The 21,386-nt window shown below is 45.2% G+C and overlaps 1 protein-coding gene across 5 annotated transcripts in view; it reads right to left on the bottom strand.

Moving 5' to 3' along the window:
* The window catches only part of itprid2 (ITPR interacting domain containing 2), a 31,388-nt gene that overhangs the window by 3,887 nt on the left and 6,115 nt on the right, over positions 1–21,386 (bottom strand). For 4 of the 5 annotated variants that reach the window (XM_040201121.2, XM_078090828.1, XM_078090829.1 and 1 more), the window contains 18 exons: positions 20,848–20,972; positions 19,944–20,108; positions 18,678–18,720; positions 17,079–17,128; positions 16,698–16,751; positions 12,826–12,865; positions 12,636–12,731; positions 11,470–11,617; positions 10,982–11,042; positions 6,735–6,842; positions 6,155–6,500; positions 5,510–5,711; positions 4,734–4,785; positions 4,251–4,333; positions 1,497–3,341; positions 1,160–1,219; positions 717–841; positions 498–612 (listed from right to left, as the gene is read on the bottom strand). In XM_040201121.2, coding sequence (XP_040057055.2) covers positions 498–612; positions 717–841; positions 1,160–1,219; positions 1,497–3,341; positions 4,251–4,333; positions 4,734–4,785; positions 5,510–5,711; positions 6,155–6,500; positions 6,735–6,842; positions 10,982–11,042; positions 11,470–11,617; positions 12,636–12,731; positions 12,826–12,865; positions 16,698–16,751; positions 17,079–17,128; positions 18,678–18,720; positions 19,944–20,108; positions 20,848–20,890 — 3,636 coding nt within the window. In that variant the 5' untranslated portion in view covers positions 20,891–20,972. Of the gene's footprint in view, positions 1–497; positions 613–716; positions 842–1,159; positions 1,220–1,496; positions 3,342–4,250; positions 4,334–4,733; positions 4,786–5,509; positions 5,712–6,154; positions 6,501–6,734; positions 6,843–6,996; positions 7,030–10,981; positions 11,043–11,469; positions 11,618–12,635; positions 12,732–12,825; positions 12,866–16,697; positions 16,752–17,078; positions 17,129–18,677; positions 18,721–19,943; positions 20,109–20,847; positions 20,973–21,386 lie in introns of those variants that run through there. The other variant, XM_040201124.2, reaches the window with a different exon arrangement.

The raw sequence follows: 21,386 nt of genomic DNA, 5'->3' as shown, positions 1-21,386 counted from the left end.
ATATTGTGTTTACTTAGTGTATATACCCTGTGTTGCGTTCTTTTTTCTTTTCAGTGTAGCAATGCAGAGAACATCTGGATCGCTAGTTCATTTGAGCTGGATAATGGGACATTTGATCGACTTAGTTAAACCACGTACGAGGAACAGGGCCCCTGCGTTGTGTTTTCTTTGTGTATATACCCTGCATTGTGTTTTCTTTGTGTATATACCCTGCGTTGTGTTTTCTTCGTGTATATACCCTGCGTTGTGTTTTCTTTGTGTATATACCCTGCGTTGTGTTTTTTTTGTGTATATACCCTGCGTTGTGTTTTCTTTGTGTATATACCCTGTGTTGTGTTTACTTGGTCTATATACCCTGCGTTGTGTTTTCTTTGTGTATATACCCTGCGTTGTGTTTACTTGGTCTATATACCCTGCATTGTGTTCTTTGTGTATATACCCTGTGTTGTGTTTACTTGGTCTATATACACTGCGTTGTGTTTTCTTTGTGTATATACCCTGCGCTGTGTGTGATATGTCAGCTCCATCAGTCTGTCCTCCAGCTGTTGTTCCAGCTCCTGCAGTTCCTCCCTCACCGCGGACCGCAAAGATTGAAGCTGCTCCACCTCCATCCTGCGTGTCCACACACAGACACACACACACACACATGTATAAAGTATGTATAAAGTATGTCCACACTGCTATGAAACATGAATGTGTTTGCTTTAGCGAGTCACCGGTCAGCAGGGCTCAGGTGTTTGTAGACCAGGGCCTGCTGTCGGATGATGGACTCCTCCAGGTCAGTCATCTGACTGCGGAATAAATTCAAACTCTGCCTCTTCTGCTGAAACTCTGCCAAGGACTGTGCATAGAGAGAGAGAGACTAACTCACTTTAATGAAGCTGACAACAGGCAACTACAGCGGTTACATATATACAATGGTTTAAATACATAATAATGCAAACTAAAAGTGTACATCTGAGCTTTTTAATATATAAATCTGAACTTAAAGTTTTGGGCAATCTGTGTGTATTGAGCATTGGCACATTGGACATATCTGCCTTAAAAGGGAACTTTCGATTTGTGTTTGTGTCATAAAAGTCCAATGGAAGCTGTGTATTCTGAGAATTACAAGAACTTGTAGCAAACCCCACGTCTGAATTCATCACAAGAACCATACCTGGTAGTTGGGCTGATCTGCTCGGTGTTCAATGAACCCGTCCGGAATGTCTCCTCGTTTCTACATGGAGAGGGGACAGTGACTTTAGGACAGAAAGCGATGGGTTGCATACTTAAGGAAGTTACTGCTCCCAACATCCACAACATTACGGACGTCCTTTCACTCATACCTCCAAATATAGCGGCAGCTTATCTAACCTCTACAGCTCAAGTGTTTACCACCGGTCTGATCATCTGACCAGCTGCCTTAGTTATTCCATTGGAACTTTACGGCGAGGGCTATCAAAACAAAGGTAAAGATAGTGGGACGAAGGGGACTAGGACTGAGAAGGACGAACCTGGCCAAGACTCTGAACCGTTCCTCTGATGTCATGCAGAACCCTCCTTAGCTGCATCTCAGTGCTGGATGGACCCTGGCTGGGTCCTGGACCTGGAGCAGGATGAGGAGCGAGCCCCGGATGGAGGCTGTGACCTGGGCCGAGGCTTGAGGGGACGCCTGGGGAGAAACCTTGGGTGGGAGGAGTGAACACCGGGTGGAAGCTGTGACCCGGGCCGAGGGATGAGGCCGGGCCTGGAAGGAAGCCTTGAGCGGTAGGTGTGAGCCCCGGGTGGAGGTTGTGTTCTGGGGCCAACGGCGTACACTGGGTGACGGAATAGGGAGACGGCAGGTGGGGGGTCATGTTGTATAGATGGCTACCAAGGTAGGTCGATCCAAACTGTGCGCCGTGAGGAGTGGCGTGGTAAGGGAACTGATGACTTGGCAGATGATACGCCTGGTGGTGCATTGGTGGAGTTCCTGGATGGAAGTTGCCCCCATTGAAGTGGTGAGGAGCCGTGGAAGTGGAAGGCTGATGCAAGTTGGAGAGGCTGCCGTGCTGACGGGCTATGGGAGAGGTAGGTTGGTAGAGGCTGGTTAGACTAGAATGGTGGGTCGGGTTGTGGTGACGGAGGATGTTAGGAAGACTCTGAGGTACGTGGTGAGGTGATGGGTACGGCAGGGGAGGGTTCTGAGCAAAGTGGTAAGGGTTGGGGCTTGGGTTAAAGTACTGAGATGTAGGATTAGGATAAGGGAACATTGTCTGCCCTGTATTCCAATTCCGCTGGTTTAGGTTGGCATGCAGGTTCTGTTGGAACTGGCCTGGTTGCTGCCGATTGGAGGAGAGATCAGGAACACTCTGGGTGCTCCAGGAGTGAGCGTGATCTCCTGCTGACAAGTCAGGCGGAGGGCTGCAGCTATGGAGGGAACAGGTTGACCGCAGTAGGTGGCGTGGGATTGGTTTGGGTGGGATGGGAGCTTCTGTGAGCAGCCTCGGCGGTTGGTTGTTAGAGTTGGACGAGGGGGCAGGGTTTATGATCAGAGTAGACAAACATGTGTTTTGTCCTTCCTCCTGCTCCTGCTCGTCCTCCTCCTCATCGCCCCCTCCCCCATGGGAGTGTTTGACGGAGTACGTAGGCTTAGTGCAGGAGGCCTGGCCACGACCAAATTGGATCCTGACAGAGGACACGATCCTGGAGGGCGATAGGAACGCTGAGGGCAAGGAGGAGGACCTCTGTAGAGGGATACCACGTTTTCCTCCTGGGGTTTGGGGCAAATTATTGGGCCCAATGTGGACCAGCTGCTCACACTTGGTCAGCTGTTTCTTTTGAGCTCGGATCAGAGCACTGAGAACCGGAGACGAAGGAGCAGAAGGAGGTAAACCACAATCAGCCAAGAATACCTGCTCTTCTCTGACCTCGTCCTCAGAACCCGCTTCCTTTGTGGGTTCTGCATCCGTGACGGTCTGATTCTGGTTCTGAGTGTGTTGGGGTTCTTGTTCTGAAGCTGTCGGATTCAGAGTGTGTTCTAACTGTGGTTGTGGTTCTAGTTCTGCAGCAGTCTGGTCCCCACTCTCAACTCGCTCCTCCGCCCCAGTCTCACCATGCTGCGTTCCCATTGGTCGGTGCCCAGGGAGGTGGTGGGCCGTGTACTGCGGTACCTGCTCTGAACTACAATACTGGGCGTCCCCTTCCCTGGAGCTCCTTCTCCCTTTATCCTCAGCAGCGACAGCAGGTTCCGCCCCTCCCTCCTGGCCTTCTGGCAGCTCGAAGGCTGGTCTATCCTTTGCGAGGGGTGTGGTCACCTCTAGAGACAGGTGTGACGTCACAGTGGTCTCGCTGTCACAGCTGTCACTGCTCTCCTGCACCTATTGACAATGAATCGTCAATGAAATACCTGTGCTGGATGAGGTACTCACGTCCTCATATTAGGTAAGAGTACCAATACAACAATCTATAAATACTCCATTACGAGCGTCAGTATGGAGTAACATTCCTCATTAAGTCGAAGCTCAGTTTGGCGCATTATTTGCAATCGATGCATCAATGTCTGAGCGGCATTCCACCGTTGCAGCTGGGCGAGGTGCAGTTGCTTTTAACAACTTAACATAGTTGGGTAGTTTCATTGGGTGTTATCTATCGGTTGGGCCCCATCCATAAGGTCACAAGATAAATCTGATGAGTCATAAAATGATTAAAAAGGTCTATAAATATACTACATTTTTTTGGTGGGTAGGCTGGATAATTTAACTTTATATAAATAAAGTTATCTCAGTGAAATCATCTGAGAGGCTTAGTTAAAAAAACATATAAATAACCGACCAGTTCCACCAGTATTATTCAGATATTGTAGCAAAATAAGGTTGTGAGAACCTGCAGAGAAAGACTAACTAGGCTTTAGCAGCAGCATGAAGACAATAATCTGTATTCCCTCCTCACAAGTCAAAGAAGACTGAACAAAAAGGATGAAGCGTTCACTCAAATGTGGAGAACATGCAGAAATGTGTTCAGCACAAACATTGCAGTTGTTCTCTGTTGGGGTCCATCTATTTCTGACATTAAAGAACCCGCAGCACAGACTCGTGCTTTGGACTGCCTTAAAAGGTTTGATTACACATCAGGAAATCACGTCCACATGTGGATGATTAACAGGGACGTTCTGGTGAGATAAGGCCCAGATGGTATTTTTATGAGTCACTTCAAATAACTAAAATGGTTCCCTGTTGGTGATCTAAACGGAGATACGGGCAGGGAACACACACACTGCTACCACACACCTTGAGGTAGCAGTTGGAGTCGGCGGAGGGCTCCTCAGCAAAACCGCTGCTGTCCGACTGCTGACTGACGGTCCTCAGCAGGTCTGAGGGAGACACACAGACAAGACGCTCGATTGCTATTCCGGCAGTACCCCGCCTGTCCAAATGGTGGCAGGGAAGAATAAGTTATGCTGAGCACGAAGAGGCTGGGACGGCGTGTCCTCGGTGAACTGAGACGCGACAGGAAGCATGTGTAGAAACAGAAACAGGCCGAGCACATAAACTCTCATAGATACACTGGAACAGAGCCAAGAAAGAAAAGCAAAGAGACGTCAACTAGCAAGTTCTATCAGATGTAGGTTCCAAGATGTTCAACAAACACATTCTTTGAATCCTACAAGACACACAATGCATTTAGAGGACACTGAATATCAACACAGCATTTGTTTGAAAGAACATTATAAACTTGGAAACGATCGAGGGCTGAGGGCAAGGTGAACTCACCGGTGCCTTTGGACGTCCTGGGTGGCAAAGTGTCGTCTTCATTACTCTGAATCTGAAACACAGGCCACACAAGGACTCTTAAAACATTGGGTCCAAATGCATGTTCAGCCACGCCAGCAGAGCTTCCATCTAACTCCACTCAAAGAGGGGTATCGCTGTAAAAGGTCAACCTTTTACAGGTTGTGTGACCGGTCTCTCAGTTCCAGTCCTTTTTTCTTTCCCAGGAGGCATGTTAAGGGTTCACAGGAAGCAGACAACAATCTCCACTATTTTCACAGTGAGATTTCTGGTTTCAATACAGGCACGTGGGAAGATAAACTCAATGAATAATGAAAACAGCTCTCACATGTTTCAATTCTGGTGTACGGTATTTTTGGGGCACAAATAATGTTGTTAATGCAGAGACGGTGTCGTTGACCCAGGAGAACACCACAAGTCCTCAGCATGTGCGAGAGGTTCCCCTCTATTTCTTAAAAAAGTGGAACAGTTGTTCTTTTCTTTTTTTTGTTTCCAAGAAATGTAATGAACAGTTCTTGTATACACAATATTTACAGTGGTCTGTTGTGCTGTTGTGCAAGAGGGTAGAATAAAATAAGTGTCAACTAACAATTTCTGTGGCTGAGGGTGATCCTGGTTAAGGGGGATTTGAATGATCAACAAAGACGAAGAAGGATCGGTGATAAGCTCGTGACGGAGCACAACCTTACACCTCACCTGTGACTTTTCAGAATGAAGAACCATAGAGAACGCATAGAGAACCCGGGAGAACAGCGTACCTCCTCCATGTCGAAGGAGTCTGCGTTTTCCACGCGAAGCTGTGCCAGCTGCAGCGGGGCCAGGGGGGAAGGAGCTTTCTCTGGGGTCGAGGTCAGGATCATCTTCTCCTCCACTTGCTCCTCGGTCACCATCCTGGCTCCCTCCGCTGACTCTGGTCGCTGCGCTCCATCGGACGCTGGTCCGGTTCTGCTCTGTTCAGAACTGATGTGTTGCGAGATGTTATGGAGGTCAAAATCGGCTTCCCTTTGATAATAATTCTGTATGTTAACTGAAATAGGATTTACAATGAAGGACTTTAACTTTTTACCCTGTTGTGCTGATACTCAAAAGCTGACATACTAAAACGACTGTTCCTCGAAGTAAAGCTACTACGCAGAAAGGAAATTTGTTCAATGGGGGCACAAGCGTAAAACCCTCTAATTTTAGTCCCCATCAAAGGATCAGACAGAGTCTGTCGGAGATTATAGTGGACCTGCATGATTTTGTCTGATTTCTTTGGAATCCGACCGGGTGGCCCGATGGAATGCAGCAAGAAAACCTCTATACACATAATCTTCTACTTATGTTGAGTACCTTTAGACCCCACAATAAAACTATACTGCAGCGGTGGAGAATGCCGTCGCTACCGGACTGTCCAGCAGTACCTGTCGTCTCCATCCCCGTTGGTTTCCTCGGCGACTGTCGCCAGGGAACAGCTGTCTTTCTTGCGCAGGTGATTCTGGTTGACTGCCTCGGCCTGGGGGCCGGAGTCGGTGCTGCAGACCTCCTGCTCTGGAGCGGCGTGTGCGAGACCCTTGGTGGGTGTGTGAGCAGAGGCGGCGTGTCCGCTGAGCGGCGTTTGTTGGCTCGGTGAGTGTGCTTCAGGGGACTGGGAGGCGGCCGCGAGCAGGTTGTGTCTGCTGATGGTATTCTTGAGGAGTTTGGCGACATTACGAGTCGAGCCGTTCCTCTTTAGAGGAGGAGCCGACTCATCTCTCCCTCTTTCTCCGCCTGATGGAGATACGGGACATGTCAGGACAACACAAGCAATATAGTTCTAATGTAAGGTAACTAACATAAGAATTTGTCAACATAAATTGCAAACAAGACAAAAGTTTTTATAATAAAAAAAACATGGTCTTGGAACGAAGAATCTAAAAGGGACATTTTGGCACTCTGATCCTCTAAAAGTCTAGACTACAAAAAACCCAGCACAAGTGTACGGTTTGTGGTAGCCATGGTTACCTTGGTCCATGGAGCTGATGCATTGGACAGGTTGACCAGAGACTTGACTGTAGAGCTGAAAGAACTCATTGGCGACTGTGGTCAAGACTTCAATTTGACGGAAACGACCTGAAAGAGACAGAAAACAAAACAAATTACACAGATGCCAAATGCAAAGACGTAGGACCATTTGTTCCAATTCTTTTCTGTCATTTAAAAAAAAAAAAAAAAAACGTTTCGGATTTGGCTTATTTGAAAATGTTTGAAGAAAGCTACACTGGACCTGCAAGTAGCAGCGAGGAGAACAGGATTCACTTTGGTTAAAAGTCTGAACACGTCCACGTCCAGCAGCGCTCTTCCTCCTTTGAGACACGTTAGATGTTTTCTGGTCTCTGTGCTTGTCCCCCCCTCTTCTACAAGCCTCATGACAATCCCCCCCCCTCATCTTAAACCAGAATAAACGAGCCCATAGAGGCTCCAGTGCACGGTGTCTGCTTCCAGAAAGCTGGTGCAAGCGACTTCAAACAAGACCAAATATCCCAAAACCATTCCCGATTAACTGCATAGAGACTAATGTCTTCCACTGTGTTGGTAAAACTTGTAAAGCTCCACGATCCTAAATACTAAAGTGAAACATCAAATCACATTGGAACATTTTTACACTTGTTTTACAAAAAGGAGACTTTGGTTTTCAACTATCAACTATCTCCAGCAGCAAAAGACGCTTCATGTCTGGACTGGACAGAGACGTCAGAGCCGCTCCTCCCTCGCTACCTCCTCCTCCTCCTCCTTCTGTGGCTGTGTATGTCGAGCTGTCAGTCTCGTCTCTAACAGGATGATGACTTACATGCATACTTTCCTTCCTTCCGTGCCCCCCCCCCGCCCCACCTCGCTGTCTAAATACTTGTCAGTCTGTTACAAAACACAGACTTCTGTCTTTTGTCGACCACTCTGTTGCCACCATTTAACTCGCTTTGATGTCGTCACCTGAAGAACGTAGCACGGACCGTAGCACAGCAAATTACAGGAGTAGTCGGACGTATCGAAAAGATGATTTAAAAGGGTGGTCACAGAGACCTTGACCTTTTAACCCCTTAGGGCGAGTTTACCCTTGAGGCAATAGTGGAGCTTTGCTTCCAAATTCTCTTCAGGTTTACCTGAAATTTCCTAGACATTAGGTCAAAGCGACCTTTGACCTAAAAAATGTAATCATTTCATCCTTGAGTCCAAGTGGAAGTTTACCAGATTTTAAGAAATTCCCTCCGGGCATAATAACGTAACATAATGCCTTGTTAAAGGTTTACTCACACGGCCTGTGAGACACCTCACAACCAAACCGCAACGTGGTGTGTGTCAGAAATCATATCAGTACACATACCAATACTTCATATGCTCATTGCAATTACATGAGGTCTATAAATATACTTGGACATCATAGAAAAAAGACTAAATGGGGAACGCCTGAAAAGCCTGAGACTCTATTTTCCAGATGAAAGTGATCTGCTGGTGGCTTTTTGTGGGTCCAAAGGCACATTGCCAACAGGAACTGCTGATAGCTAATTTGCTATTAATACTTTTAATAGTGTAAATTTTCCAAAATGTAAATAAATGTAAACTAAAAAAAAGCATCAACAGTACTTTTCTAGCAAACAGCAGTTAGACAAATTTATCAACTAGCGGATGAACAAAGTGGTACAAAAAGCAGCGTAAGAGCCAGATGTTTTTCTGCAAACAAGAGATAAAAGGCAAATGGGTCAAAGTCATGGGTTTTTTCTGCTGCCCCAAAAAGGCAAAAACTAAATGTGTTAATGTGCCTTTTAAAACAAGTTGTGAGAAAAGCTACGAATAAAAAAAGAAAACATCTATTTAAAAACACAGGAGAGAAACAATGACGTTCAAGCTGCGAACCAGTCAGTCATGCACTGTAGTATTTGTATACAGTCCCATCTGGACACGACTGCAGAACATGAACCCCTTATTATAGCAGCTGTGTGCGATGATAGGAGTGCTGTGTGAGTCGGTTTCCTGCTGACTGCTGACTCGGCACTAACGCTCACTCGAAGGATCCCAAAACAGGACGTGAGGAATAAGAGAAAACGACACGTTCTCTGCCTTTTTTTCAGTTTCATCCCTAGAGATTATTTCTGATGGTGAGAACAGAGTTTACATAACAAACAACACACACACACACACACACACACACACACACAGAGGTTCTGGGGAACCGATGAAACTTTATGAGAATGTTCTGGAAAATTAAAAAAAGAATCTTCCAGGAAGCGTAGACTGACCAGAAATTGTTAAAGGAACAGTTCACTTAAAAAATAAACGGATCCGGTTCTATTCTGAGTCATTGCAGCTTGCGGTTTAAATGCGCTGCGTCAGGTTGGACCAGGAGGCGCTCCGTCATAACGCAGACTAATCTAGTAATCACGTTCCAGTTCTTTTTAATCAGCCTTTTTTTTTAACAGAAATTAGATGGCCGATTATTTAGGTACAATGAAGAGCTGTGAAGCTTCTTCTTCTTCCAGCTTTTAACGCATTCTCCTTCACCACTTTATTGTGACACCTTGGGTTGTGTTCTCCTCCTCACTGAGCTTCAGTGTGCGTGCGACCAAACACTGCGTGACTCATTTTGTGGTTATCTGCAGATAACAATAGAATTAGGCTGTTTTCCCGAGATAAGGGAACCTGATGAAAGTCTGTAGAAGATAACAGGCCAACCCGAAAATCCAGGTTAATAACTCAGGGGGACCTTTGAATGAAAAACTGAAAAGAAATCTCAATCGCCAAACAAATGACTGATCAGATGGTTTACAATCATATTGTCAAACAAAATAATTAAGACTTTAATGTGAATGTTCAAGCATTTGGAAAAAATATAATCAGAATTGATGTGCACAAAAAAGTTTCTCCGACTTTATTGTTTTATCTTCAACGTAGTTTCAACGCGGCAATGTGTTACATCGTGTAAGTGGACCTTTGCTGCCTGCGATGTCTTTGGAACGGCATTCTGGCAAATATTTAACCAGTGACACAATATAACGCACCGCGTGAAGGACCGCCAAAGCAAACGTTCATTAGCGGTCTGACAAACATCCACTTTTATTCCATCTGGTCACATTACAGTTCCAATATTCGTGGTCAGAAGGGTTGGTACGCGTCGTGCAGTAAAATGTACGGCAGGCTGCGTCAACCGATCGGCACCTTTTTACTTGGCGCCCCACAAGAGATCAGTAAAACCTTAAAAAAATTCAAATGTACCGCACTAAACAACAAAGAATATACAGAAGTGTAAAAGATCAGAGACTCTAGTCGAATGTATTTTATGGTGAAGTGCAAATATTTAGAACCGTCGGCTAAACAACACTCAAACTGTCACCAGTAGAACTGCCCAGAACGGCCATCAACACTGAAATACAACTTTAGAGGTACCGACATACTTTCTGGAATATATGTGCATGTTCAATTAGCGAGCCAGCACCTCCTTGCAAACTCCAGTTTGCAAACCCAAAAGAGGCCAGGATGTTAGCAGCGGAGGTTTGTGTGTGCGCATGAGTGAGAGTGTAATTGTGTGAGTGCGTCTCTCCGGGACAAACAGATCTTTGTCCCTGCGTCCCGTGTTGTCCGGGCAGTTGGCAGAACAGCTAAAAGACCTAAGGACCCCACAAAACACCCTACTGACACTGGGAACAGGACACACACACACACACACACACACACACACACACAGTGTTTGAGCTTCACTTCCTCCGTCTAGAGTTTCAGGACATGAACCTCCACAACAAACTTCACATTGGGGCAAAACCGTGTTTGGCCTCCACAACACGTCCCCGTCGTCTGATGAGCAACAAAGCTTTTGATTGTTCAAGTCTAAACTGATCTGGTTATGGTCATGGATTGCGCCGAAACACGTACGGTGATAATAATAATAATGATCCAGTAGCATCGGTAATTTGGAGTGGAAGGATGAAAAGTTAGAGGGAAATGAAGACGCTGTAGACACCGTAACGCCGATTGGCCGAGACTCGACACGTCGCATCAAAGATGTTTTATTGGGACGATCACGACATCACCGTTTCTTCTTGTCTCACTCCGATCTCAGAAACTCTGGCCGGCCACTTGACGCCCCGACTCCCCAAAAAATAAACCTCTCTGAATGTACATGATTCACGTGGATGACATATTTCGATTTCTAAACGGCAAATTTCGCCAAAAGGCGACAAGTTTGCAGATGAAGTATGCAGAGTACGGAGTACGGCACATACTAGTCAGAGCGTAGTTGGGGTTCTCCACTTCCATGCGCTGCAGCTGAGCACCCAGGTAGACCTGCAGGGGGGGGGAACCACAGGAAGTGATGTCATTAAAGAACAGTACCAGTAATCAACGCTGCGAGGCCGGCAGGGGACACGTCACAGTTAACAGTGTGCATATGCGGAGTAATTCTAGCTCTACCATTCTGGTCAAGACTAAAATCACCAAAAATATTGAATGGATTTCATGACATTTTCTACAGACATTCCTGTTCTCAGGAGGATGACTCCTACGGGCCTTCATGACCCATGAGATGTTCCGTCAGGTCACCATGAGTACGTCCTACATTGCATTCGGTTCGGATTGGTTTGTGCAGGCGACTCGGAGTGATCTGGGTTGTCTGCACTCCAGCAGTGTGCGCAGACAATGTTGTTACACTAACGAGCCACATTTTATGTCGTGTAGTTGGTTTCCAGCGCTAATGCGCCGCTACACTGCGCACCTTGATGTCGATGCCTCGTGCCGTGGAGGTGTTGCTGAAGAACCTGGAGGGAACCTTGGAGGCGAGGTCAGGTTCTTCCCGACCGAAACCAAGACTTAGCAGGATTTCCTCGGGGTCCTCCTCGTAGAGGTCCAGAAGCTCCGACACACTGTGGACACACACGGGCAGCCGGTCAGTCAGTACCAGTCAGTTTAACTGCAGGATAAAGAGGGAGACATCCAATAGTCTGCTAGTGAGGTGGTCAGTGGGGGAGTAAGCGAGAGGGCTCTGTGGTGGGAGGCCCCATAAAAAGGCTGAGGTCTTGGTGGCGTGAGGCAGATGGTCGTTTGGGGTGTAAAGTGTATTGTGGTTTTCATCTGTTGTCAGGGTCATAAAAAAGAAGCGTCAGATATTAGAGAGAGAAAGCAAAACCATTTCCTCAAAGATTTAGTACTCACTCAAATCATTAGTGTATTAATATATTTACACTCATGTACAGCTGACATACAGTAACAGTCAAAGGTTTGGACAAACGTTGTCATTGCTTTTAACTTCTTCAAATTTTGCAATGTCTACCGTGTCCATAGCCGGCCGAACCTGGATTCTAACCTTTGATGAAGGAATCAGGCACCACAGTAACTGTAGTAAACTGGTGTCTGAGAAGAGACTGTCGCTCCCGCTGGACTGCTGAGCCCTTTCTGTCCATTGGAGTTAGTGGAAGTTAATGGTGTCTGGAGACAACCGGGGTGAATATCCAGATACAAGTGGAATAATATTTAAACGCACGCTGCGGTGGAGTGAACAGCAAACAGTGCCGCTGATATGAATGATGTAACATTTTAAAAAGCGACTCTGGATCACATGCTGCATTGTTTACTCTGTGTGTATTAGAACATGTGCAAACACAGACAGGTGGCTACTGAATGTAAATACACTGTGTGTACACTGCTGAAAAGAACAAAATGATATAATATAATCCATCCTACTCATCATAACTTTATTTTAACCATCCAGTTTCATCCTGGCACCCCTTGCGTAGGAACCACTTCCCTATTTGCCTGAGCTTCTTTTGGTTGAGTTCTCCATTGTGTCATTTAACAACGGCGCTCAGTGTCTCCGCCCCGCTCTACTTCCTGCAGAAACCTCCGTCAGTTCCTCTGTCTGAAGGCGGAGGACGGTGAACTGACCTGGACACAGTGCTGCTCTTCCCTGATCCAGTGGAGTTCATACTTCTTCCTCTCTCTTTATACTGACTCCTCTTCTGATCCGCCGCGAGATCAAAACTGAATATGAACATACACACAAGAGCATTAACACACATACGCAGTTATCAACTTTATTCAATTCATGTTTGGGGTCAAATTAAAGCGAACTCACCAGGATTTAGATTTTTTGTTGCTGGACTGAAGGTGGTTGGCTGGAGTGATAAAAACAAGGAAATTAAAGATGTGTCAACAAAATCAGACATCAAAAAACGATATAACAAAGTACGCCTGCGTCTACAAATTCCCCATAGACAAGCATTGAAAAAGAGACGTCCATTATACCGTTATGAAAATAGCCGATTATTTGGAGTTTCATTTTACAAAAGCCCAGAAATTCCTAAATACTTGACACAGTTTGCCTGTTTTCATTGGTGCAGAGACACAAAGGAAAAAACACGACTGCACATATTCAGGGGGCTCATAACTGTGGAAGTAAATCAGATGGAGACAAGTTCCCTGGTCACTAACAGCTTTAAAAGCGACTCCAGAAGGGGCCACACGAGCAGGGTCCAGTCTCAAAGAGAAAGCTGCTACTAAGGCTTTAGGTAAACATCTACGTGCATCTTCTACGTTCTTAATCGTTTTAAGAAGGACACATTTGCTATCTAGCAAAACACTTTTTTAGGCGAGCAGCTCTGCAGCACAGATATTTGAAAGTTTACACTCCAGCTAGTGGAGCAAACGTTGCACATCGGTCAGTGCTCATCCCCAAAGTCCTGTTATTGTATAATGTTAAAATAAAGGGAAAGATAGCGTTCCAAAACATGACTCACTATGTGATCTAAGCTGCCAGACAGGATTACAGGATTACACAACAAACCACAACACAAACTACACAACAACAAGTACATGTTTCCTTATTACAATTCTGAAGACTAACTAGATGTGCTCTGCAATACAGAAAGTATGCCGTTTTCTCATTTATACGTCTTTATTTGTACATGCAACGTGTTACATATTTCATTAGCTTTGGTCTATTAGCGTGTCACGTATGCACGTGCACAATTATAACAGGAGTGAACTGGAAGTATTAAAAAAGTCAGAGCAACTCACAGAGCAAAGGTTCAATAGCCAGCTCACTTTGACATAAAAACGGCACACTGAGCACAGTCAACAGTTGCTGGTTAAAAATGAGACAATATGTGTTTCTCCAGCTCCTGTTTCCAAAAATGTTGAATCTGCTTCAGTTCAACTTGATAAATATTGCTGAAGCACATTAACTGCCATACTGTCAGGGAAAATCATCTACAACTGGAGGTGTGACGGTTTTCCAAAGAACCTGTTGGAACTTGTCGCCCTGTCAATGTCTTTCTCTGAATGGATCGCTCGCTTTCTTTTCACGGAGTTTCAACTGAATTTCTTCCTTTGGTATTTTCCTCTGGTTTAAAGGAGCCTAACGCAACAAAAACTGGCCTTCTTAGTGTAATTCACTGACTCACTTACATCCAATTCACCCGGGATCCTTTAATGAACTAATTCCCTCCCATCCTGTCCCGATAATGTTTGACATCATTTGAGTCCATTAGGATGTCTTCAAACACAACAATCCAAAATCTTCTGCCCCACTAAAGCGATTTCTACTTGCTGGTACTTAACGCCCGGACATGACAACGTGAGCGGAGATTAAGGCTGATGACAAGGAGCAGCCAGAACCACTCAACTCAATGGATTTTCTACAAATACTTCACCATAATGTAAAAATGGTACCATTATCGTTTCACCCTGATTGTATCGTCCACGTGAACACAAAGACATTGAGCTCAAAAGTCCAAATATGGTCACTTCCGTTCACAGGTTTGCAAAAAATCAAGACAGCGACGGACAAAACGGCAAACGTGAGGCTTCGAAACTAGTGAAGGACAACGTGTACGAGTGGAGCAGGACGCGCTGGACATTTACAGCGACTGGCTTGCTTGATGTCAGCTCATTGCTTTGGTTTCACCACCCAAAACTATTCTGGATCACTCACCTCTGTAGTGAAACTGACTACCACACTACCACATTGTCAAAGTGGGAGATAAACAAAAGTTAGCAAATAGTTGTTGCATTTGGAAGCAGATGGGACACGGTGGCAACTTGGAGCCCCTCCAAAAAAGGGAGAAAAAGAAGATTTAAAAAGATTGGTTTGGCCTGTAATATTTGTAAAATATGATTAGAAAAATGTGTGACATACAGTTCAGCCAATCAGCGTCCTTAAATAGACTCAGCCTGGGGAATTTCGCCCCACGCTGCTGTGATGTAGTCAAGGCTGGTTATCACAGAGAGTTTTTGGTACCTTCATTGTTTTGCATTAAATCAACCTGGGAACATTTTCCACCAGCCACCACTGATGGGACAGATCTTTCCTGCAGTGGTTTATAGAAACCATCAAAGTGATTTAAATAAAACGTTTGTCGGTTCTTCTAATAAGCGCTCAAGTCTGAGTGAAAAGACTGTGTAACACCACCGCAACCACCAGACTGATGACGGTCAACCGATCGATCCACGTGTTTTCTTTACTTGCCCGATACACTAATAACAAATTAACGTCTTATCTGATCAACTTCATAGTTGTTCATCTTGTTCTTCCCTACATGCACGTAGACAAGGGAGTGGATTACGGTTGGCAGCAGCTGTGAAATGAGCCATTAGTGGTTATTTTAGCCTCCAGTTAGTTGCTAAGTGTTGAAGTAAACAAATTCAGTAAACGGAACAGGAAAATCCGCCAAATTCCTCGCGGCAAGAAACGCACAAGCAAAGCTCTCAAAAGAGTGTCTACACTTTGTCGGCACCATGCCGAAATACCTGCAATACCTAAAAAACTTTTTCATGGTAAGGACTGGGAAGGGTTTGAAGAAATAAACTCAACCATGTTCATCTGAGAGACAGAACAAGATGTCTCCGTTCATATGAATGCAAACTGGCTTCTCCGTATCAACTCATTAGCATCTATTCAGCCTCAGATTCCACCAGCTGCCACACGCATGCACACACACACACAAACACGCACGCATACGCACACACACAAGCAGCATTCCCAGTAAGTGTTGGGTGGTTCAACATAAAGTCATTAAAGTCTATTGTCAACTCAAAACCACCCACGCGCACACGCACATGCACACTCACTCTCGCTGTCTGAACCATTAGTGATACAGTCACAGCAGTTCAAAAGAGTGATGACAAACACGCACACAGTCAGACGGCAGGCGGTCATGCATGCTGTTCCGCGCCTCTAAGAATGCTGACTTTTCATCTTTGTTAAGAAGCTGCACTGGGGAATGAAGATGGATAAGTGTATCGATGTGTAACACACATGTACATCTTTAGACACATTGAGCTGCAGTTTCATTTCAACACTCTCTCTTAATATAACTGTAACGTCGGTAATGTTATTACTTCATCGCTCACTCCGACCAGTGGTGCAACTCCATCACTGGGGAAGCTGTTCTAAGCCTGACTGACGATGAGTCAGTAGACGTACTGAGCGGTGCTACACTGGGACACGGGAGTGTGTGCTATTACTACTTCTCCTATATTACACACTGCATCTGTTTAACTCTCAATTACTCAATAACTAAACAGTTGAATCGTTGATGTTTGGTGACATCTAAGTCTACCGTTTTGGAACCAGACCCTGTCGCACCGCATTAGCCTTATTATTATTATCAAGGACAGTGACAGCAAACGTCCTGTATCACACGTGTATACGCAATGTTGCATTCGGATAAAACTCACCGCCAATGTATCTTAAGACCATGTAGTGTGATCATTTTTATTTATGGGATAGCAAAAATCTGTTGCCCTCTGTTTCAGAGACACTTTGTATTTTCACTCCAGTTAAGTGGGAGTAATCAGAGTTTAGGCTAGACGCAGAACAAAAAAGTATTTTTGAAATGCCAAAGCCTTTAAGTTGCTATGAGTTCAAATACAGAATGACAACATGGGGGGGAAACTGTGAACAATGAGTACATAACTTTAATCTTGGTTGTTTTTTTCTGTACTGACCTTCAGCTCCCAGTGAAAGGTCATCTTCAAAGCTGCAGCCGTTCTTCAGCGCTCCTGTTCTCACACACACACACACACACACACACACACACACACACACACACACAGAGTACAAGCACAGACACACACACACACACACAGTACAAGCACAGACACACACAGTACAAGCACAGACACACACAGTACAAGCAAAGTTATAAAGTTGTGAAATACCTTGAGTAACACATCTATTGTAACATAGGCGGAGAGAAATTTCCCCTATTAATCCAAAACCAAATTATTTTTGAGTATTTAGTCATGAATCAAATTCCGCTAAAGTGTCCAAACAGGTTTGAATTCTCACAATGTAACTACAAGGAAAACACAGAAAGTGATGATTACCTTTGCTGGGAGAAGCAGTGTGATCATCTAGAGCGGCTTCAAGGGGAGTCCTGTGCCAGTCACAAAGGGACAGAGTTATACACGAACCCCAACAATTAATTCACCATGGAAAGCATGAACAGCATTGTGTGTTTCAATGCTCGTTAGTTTAAAATACCTCGACAGTCCAAATCAGCTGGACTCGCAAACAACAAAAAAAATACCCATCAGCCCACGTGAGGTCATGACCGACGCCAACTACCACACTAACATGACCTATCCCCATTCTAAATGGATCTCCTGGCCAGTTGACCCCCTCCGGGTCAACGTTAGCCGAGCGCTAGGCAAACTTTCTAAAAACAAACTGGTTATCAGGTTAAGTACGAAAGGCTAAGTAGATTAGGCTAACTGCATGTCAGGCTAAGTAAAGCCGGGCCTGTCGGGATGAGGCTCAGCCGCACAGCGTAGAGCTGCATGTGGGACTACGGCTTCGTCGAGCCGAGTACCGCTGGGTGACTCCCTGTCGAGTAAAAATGAACTAACACAGGCTAACTGCCTATCCGGTGACGTTTAGAGATCCCAACCTCAGGTGTCTGTCAGGCAACGGCGGAGTAACGCGGGATAACTGCTGGTCAGACGAGGCTGCTAACGTAGTCCACAACTGACCAAGCAAGACTAAATGTCCCGGGCTGTTCTCGGAAAACGTTCCAGGTGTCCTACCGACCACGCAAGCGGTCTGCAGCCGGACGCTGGGAACACTGAGCTATTACACAACCTGCCGCTCTTATCAACGGGACAAAACTTCCTGCCACCATTTAACACACACACACACACACACACACACACACACACACACACACACGTTTGTGCGAAAGCGCGCTGCCGCAGTGTTTGCTGCTCCTCCCACTTTCCACCGGCGGCCACGTTGGCGTCGAGCCCCCGGGCCTCGCGGCCGTTGCCATAGTAACCTGGGATCTAGCTTCTGCCGGTTATGTTACCGCGTGACGTCGTTGCTCAGGACACGCCGGCGCGCCGTAGAGTCACAACGAGGTGAGTGACAGCAGCCAGCGCCGTGTGCGTTCGTGATAACAGTATTGACACAGAGGGAAAAACCCCTCCTCTGTTTACTCGCTTTTCTGCTTCTTCTTTGCATCCTCTGTAAACTTCTTCCTGCTTCCCTCTACCCTCGAAGGGCTCCTCGTGCGCAATGTCTGGGCGTTGGTCTGCTACTTTTATGTGTCTGTGTGCGATTGTGTGTGTTGTAAGCCTATTTGTTGGCAGTGTGGTGCGACGTCAGCAGCCGATAACGACGCTGCTGAACACACACGGCTCGAGACACCAGGAAAAGGTATCACACATGTTGTGTATTGTAGTCTGTGAAACGTTTTTCAATGTGCATTCTTCGTTCATCGGTTTCGTGATTGATATTCGTCCTTCTAACAGTTCATTTCAAAATACACTGACAGTAACTGGCAACATTAAACATTTCTCAGCATTAAAGTACATGCTCGTCGTGTGCAGATTGATCTGACAGGTCCTATATGACATTTTGCAAACAGGTTAAAACAGGACGTAAAAACCGGTATGTTGCTTTGATCAAGTGGTGAAATGATACTATACCTGCAATCAATCAGCCAGCTGGCGATGTTGTTGGGAACGGGCCCTGACATAGAAAGACAGATGAGCATGTTAAAGCTAGCACAGGCTTTCTGACACAGTCATTACAACATGCTAAAAAGCAGTAGAGCGGTGCCAGACTTTGGGACACAACTCAACGCCTCGGCTGAAGATTGTCTGTGAGCCTGCAAATATTTTCATCTGTAAACATCCTAATACATCTCCAGCTATTTGGTTCAGGGCCCCAGACTCAGACTACCCACCTTGCCTTAGTATCTGACCGATAGCAGCTGGGTCTTGCTTGTGTAATGCATATTACATGGCGAGTGCATGGCTGAGGAACTAAGAACGTGTCGAGTGTTAGTATGAGCGGCTCATGAGAAAGCTGCAAGGGGCGACAGCTACGGACTTAAAAATTCATTTAAAGTCATTCTTTTAACAGGCCCATTTTGAAGGGACTACTTTTTGCAAAGACGAGTGAATGTTTGGCCTTTTGCACGGTGACTGACATCCGGTTGATTATTAAAGTTCAAAAGTTGTTTATAATTAATAAAAGAAATCCTCTTAGAGGACTTGAGAGAACTGTGCATGTTTAAACTGGATTCTGCAGCAGTGCCAGGAGCTCTTTGAGGATGACAGCACAGCTGTACTTTGAGGTAAATGCTAATGTCTACATGTTCACTACTACAATGTAAATATGCTGATGTTAGCAGGTGTTCCGTGCTTAGCATGTTAGTTTAGCATGTTACCTTGATAACAGTTGCTAATTAGCACAATACACAAATAACCATTGCACAATAAGTCCCCTGTTTACAGGTCTTAAATCTGTATTGTTAAATGGAAATTGGGGGGAGAAGACAAAAGTAATTTTACAAATCATCCTGAGGGGCGAGAACTTCTTCCTGAATTTCTTCTATCAAAGGTTTGTAGTTTACCGACGCTCCATCCAATAGTTTTTTACATATCGTAGAAATATTTGAGAATTCACATATTTCAATAAACGGTGTGACTTTATGCAAAAGTCATGAAGGCAATGAAGAAGTGAATATAGCGAGCAGAAATAAGTCTATTTACTTTAAATGCTTTTACTGTGTTTTGTAATGACGGAGGATTTTGAATTGACAATTGATGTTTGATCATTTGTCTTATTTAGCAGCACCTCCAGCACTCAGCTACGATGGTTGTAGAACATAGAATTCTCCCAGCAAATATAGCTTCTGGTTTTGAAGAGTACAGCTAACATTTAATGTTATAATACATTAGTCACACCTGGTCCTTCTGAGGGTCTCTGATCTTCCCCGTCCCTCTGGTTCTGTTGGGGCTCCTGGGGGCCACAGCTGCCTCCTTCGGATTCTTGCCAGGTGGAGTCTTTGCTCTGGGCCCAGGCCCGCCGCCGCAGAGAGGCTAAGCTGCAGTTCGACTGCACTCCGGGATCTGAGGATCAATCAAGCACTATTAAGTCCTCAATCAGGTTTGGCAGACTCAACCTGTCAAACAGCAACACCGATTCAACACCAAACACAGAGCAGGAGAGTCCAGCTGATTGGTCACATGCAACCACATCCTATGTATGGAGATGGCCAATGGTCCCAACTCTTCCACCGCTACTTCAAGCAAACCCTTACAACCAATTATCCGCTTCTCTTCTGCTAATAAGAACTGTTGAACAACCATTCAATACTACATAGAATTCAATACATTAGAAGACCCACTGTAGCGTTTCAACCCTGTCCTCTAAAGTTCAGTTTTAATTCATCTTTGCCATCCAATAAAACCTAAAATAAACAACGGTGTATTAGTTACTTTAAGCTAGCATTATTGATTCCAACTGTTCATCTGGTACTTTCAGCTAACATTGAATATCACAACTGTTTATCTGCTCCAACCGGCTACCTGTTGCTTTTTAGCTAATTATTTAAACTGCTCAGAATAAAATTGTTTTGACAGTATTTTTTTTTTTTTAATAAATTCCCTGAAACATATTTTTAGCTTTTATTCAGGTTTATAACTTAAGCCAACTCTTGCAATACAGAAAATCGCATTGCAATGTGAGTGTTACGCACAAATGGTGAATATTTGGCTTCCCTGTGTGTTACCGCCACGTGGCGCTTCCCACACGTCCCACACCGCATTGTGCTAAAGCCAAAGCTTGCCTTGATGTAACATGACTCACCTGGAGCAACGTTGGTGTCCATTCCCAGAGGTCCACTCTCCATATTGTCTTGTGTCTGTGTGTGTTTGGTTGAGGTCAGTCAGTCGAAGGAGACTCTACAGCAACATTAGCAACAGGTAAAACACCTGGAGAGACAGAGGAGTGAGAGAATGCATCGCATTCCTTGGTTCATTAAACGGGAACTGTACTAAAGCAATAAAGAGCGCTGTAAATGTAGCACATTGGGTCAAAACACTGTAGACCTCGGACAGATGTTACAAAGTCACGCATATAAATAAAAGTTCCATGAACTCTGCCATCTGGAAGAGATTGAAAGTGAAAATGTAAGAGTTTCTACTTTTATCTGTCCCCACTGCATCATGCTTAGGCCCGCCCCCAAATGCCCTCATTGGTTGAGATGCATGATGAAGCCCCTCCCAAGCCAATACTGACCAACACCCTCCCCCCACACACACACCCCTCCTGTGACCCATGGTTTATCTGTAGGTGTATTCATCGCCAGTGAGCAAGTCTTTCAAAATATATATATATATATATAT

The sequence above is a fragment of the Gasterosteus aculeatus genome, chromosome 16 (genome assembly GCF_964276395.1).
Source record: "Gasterosteus aculeatus chromosome 16, fGasAcu3.hap1.1, whole genome shotgun sequence".
In the NCBI taxonomy this organism is placed as follows: Eukaryota; Metazoa; Chordata; class Actinopteri; order Perciformes; family Gasterosteidae; genus Gasterosteus; species Gasterosteus aculeatus.
This window is presented reverse-complemented; position numbering and strand designations above follow the sequence as displayed.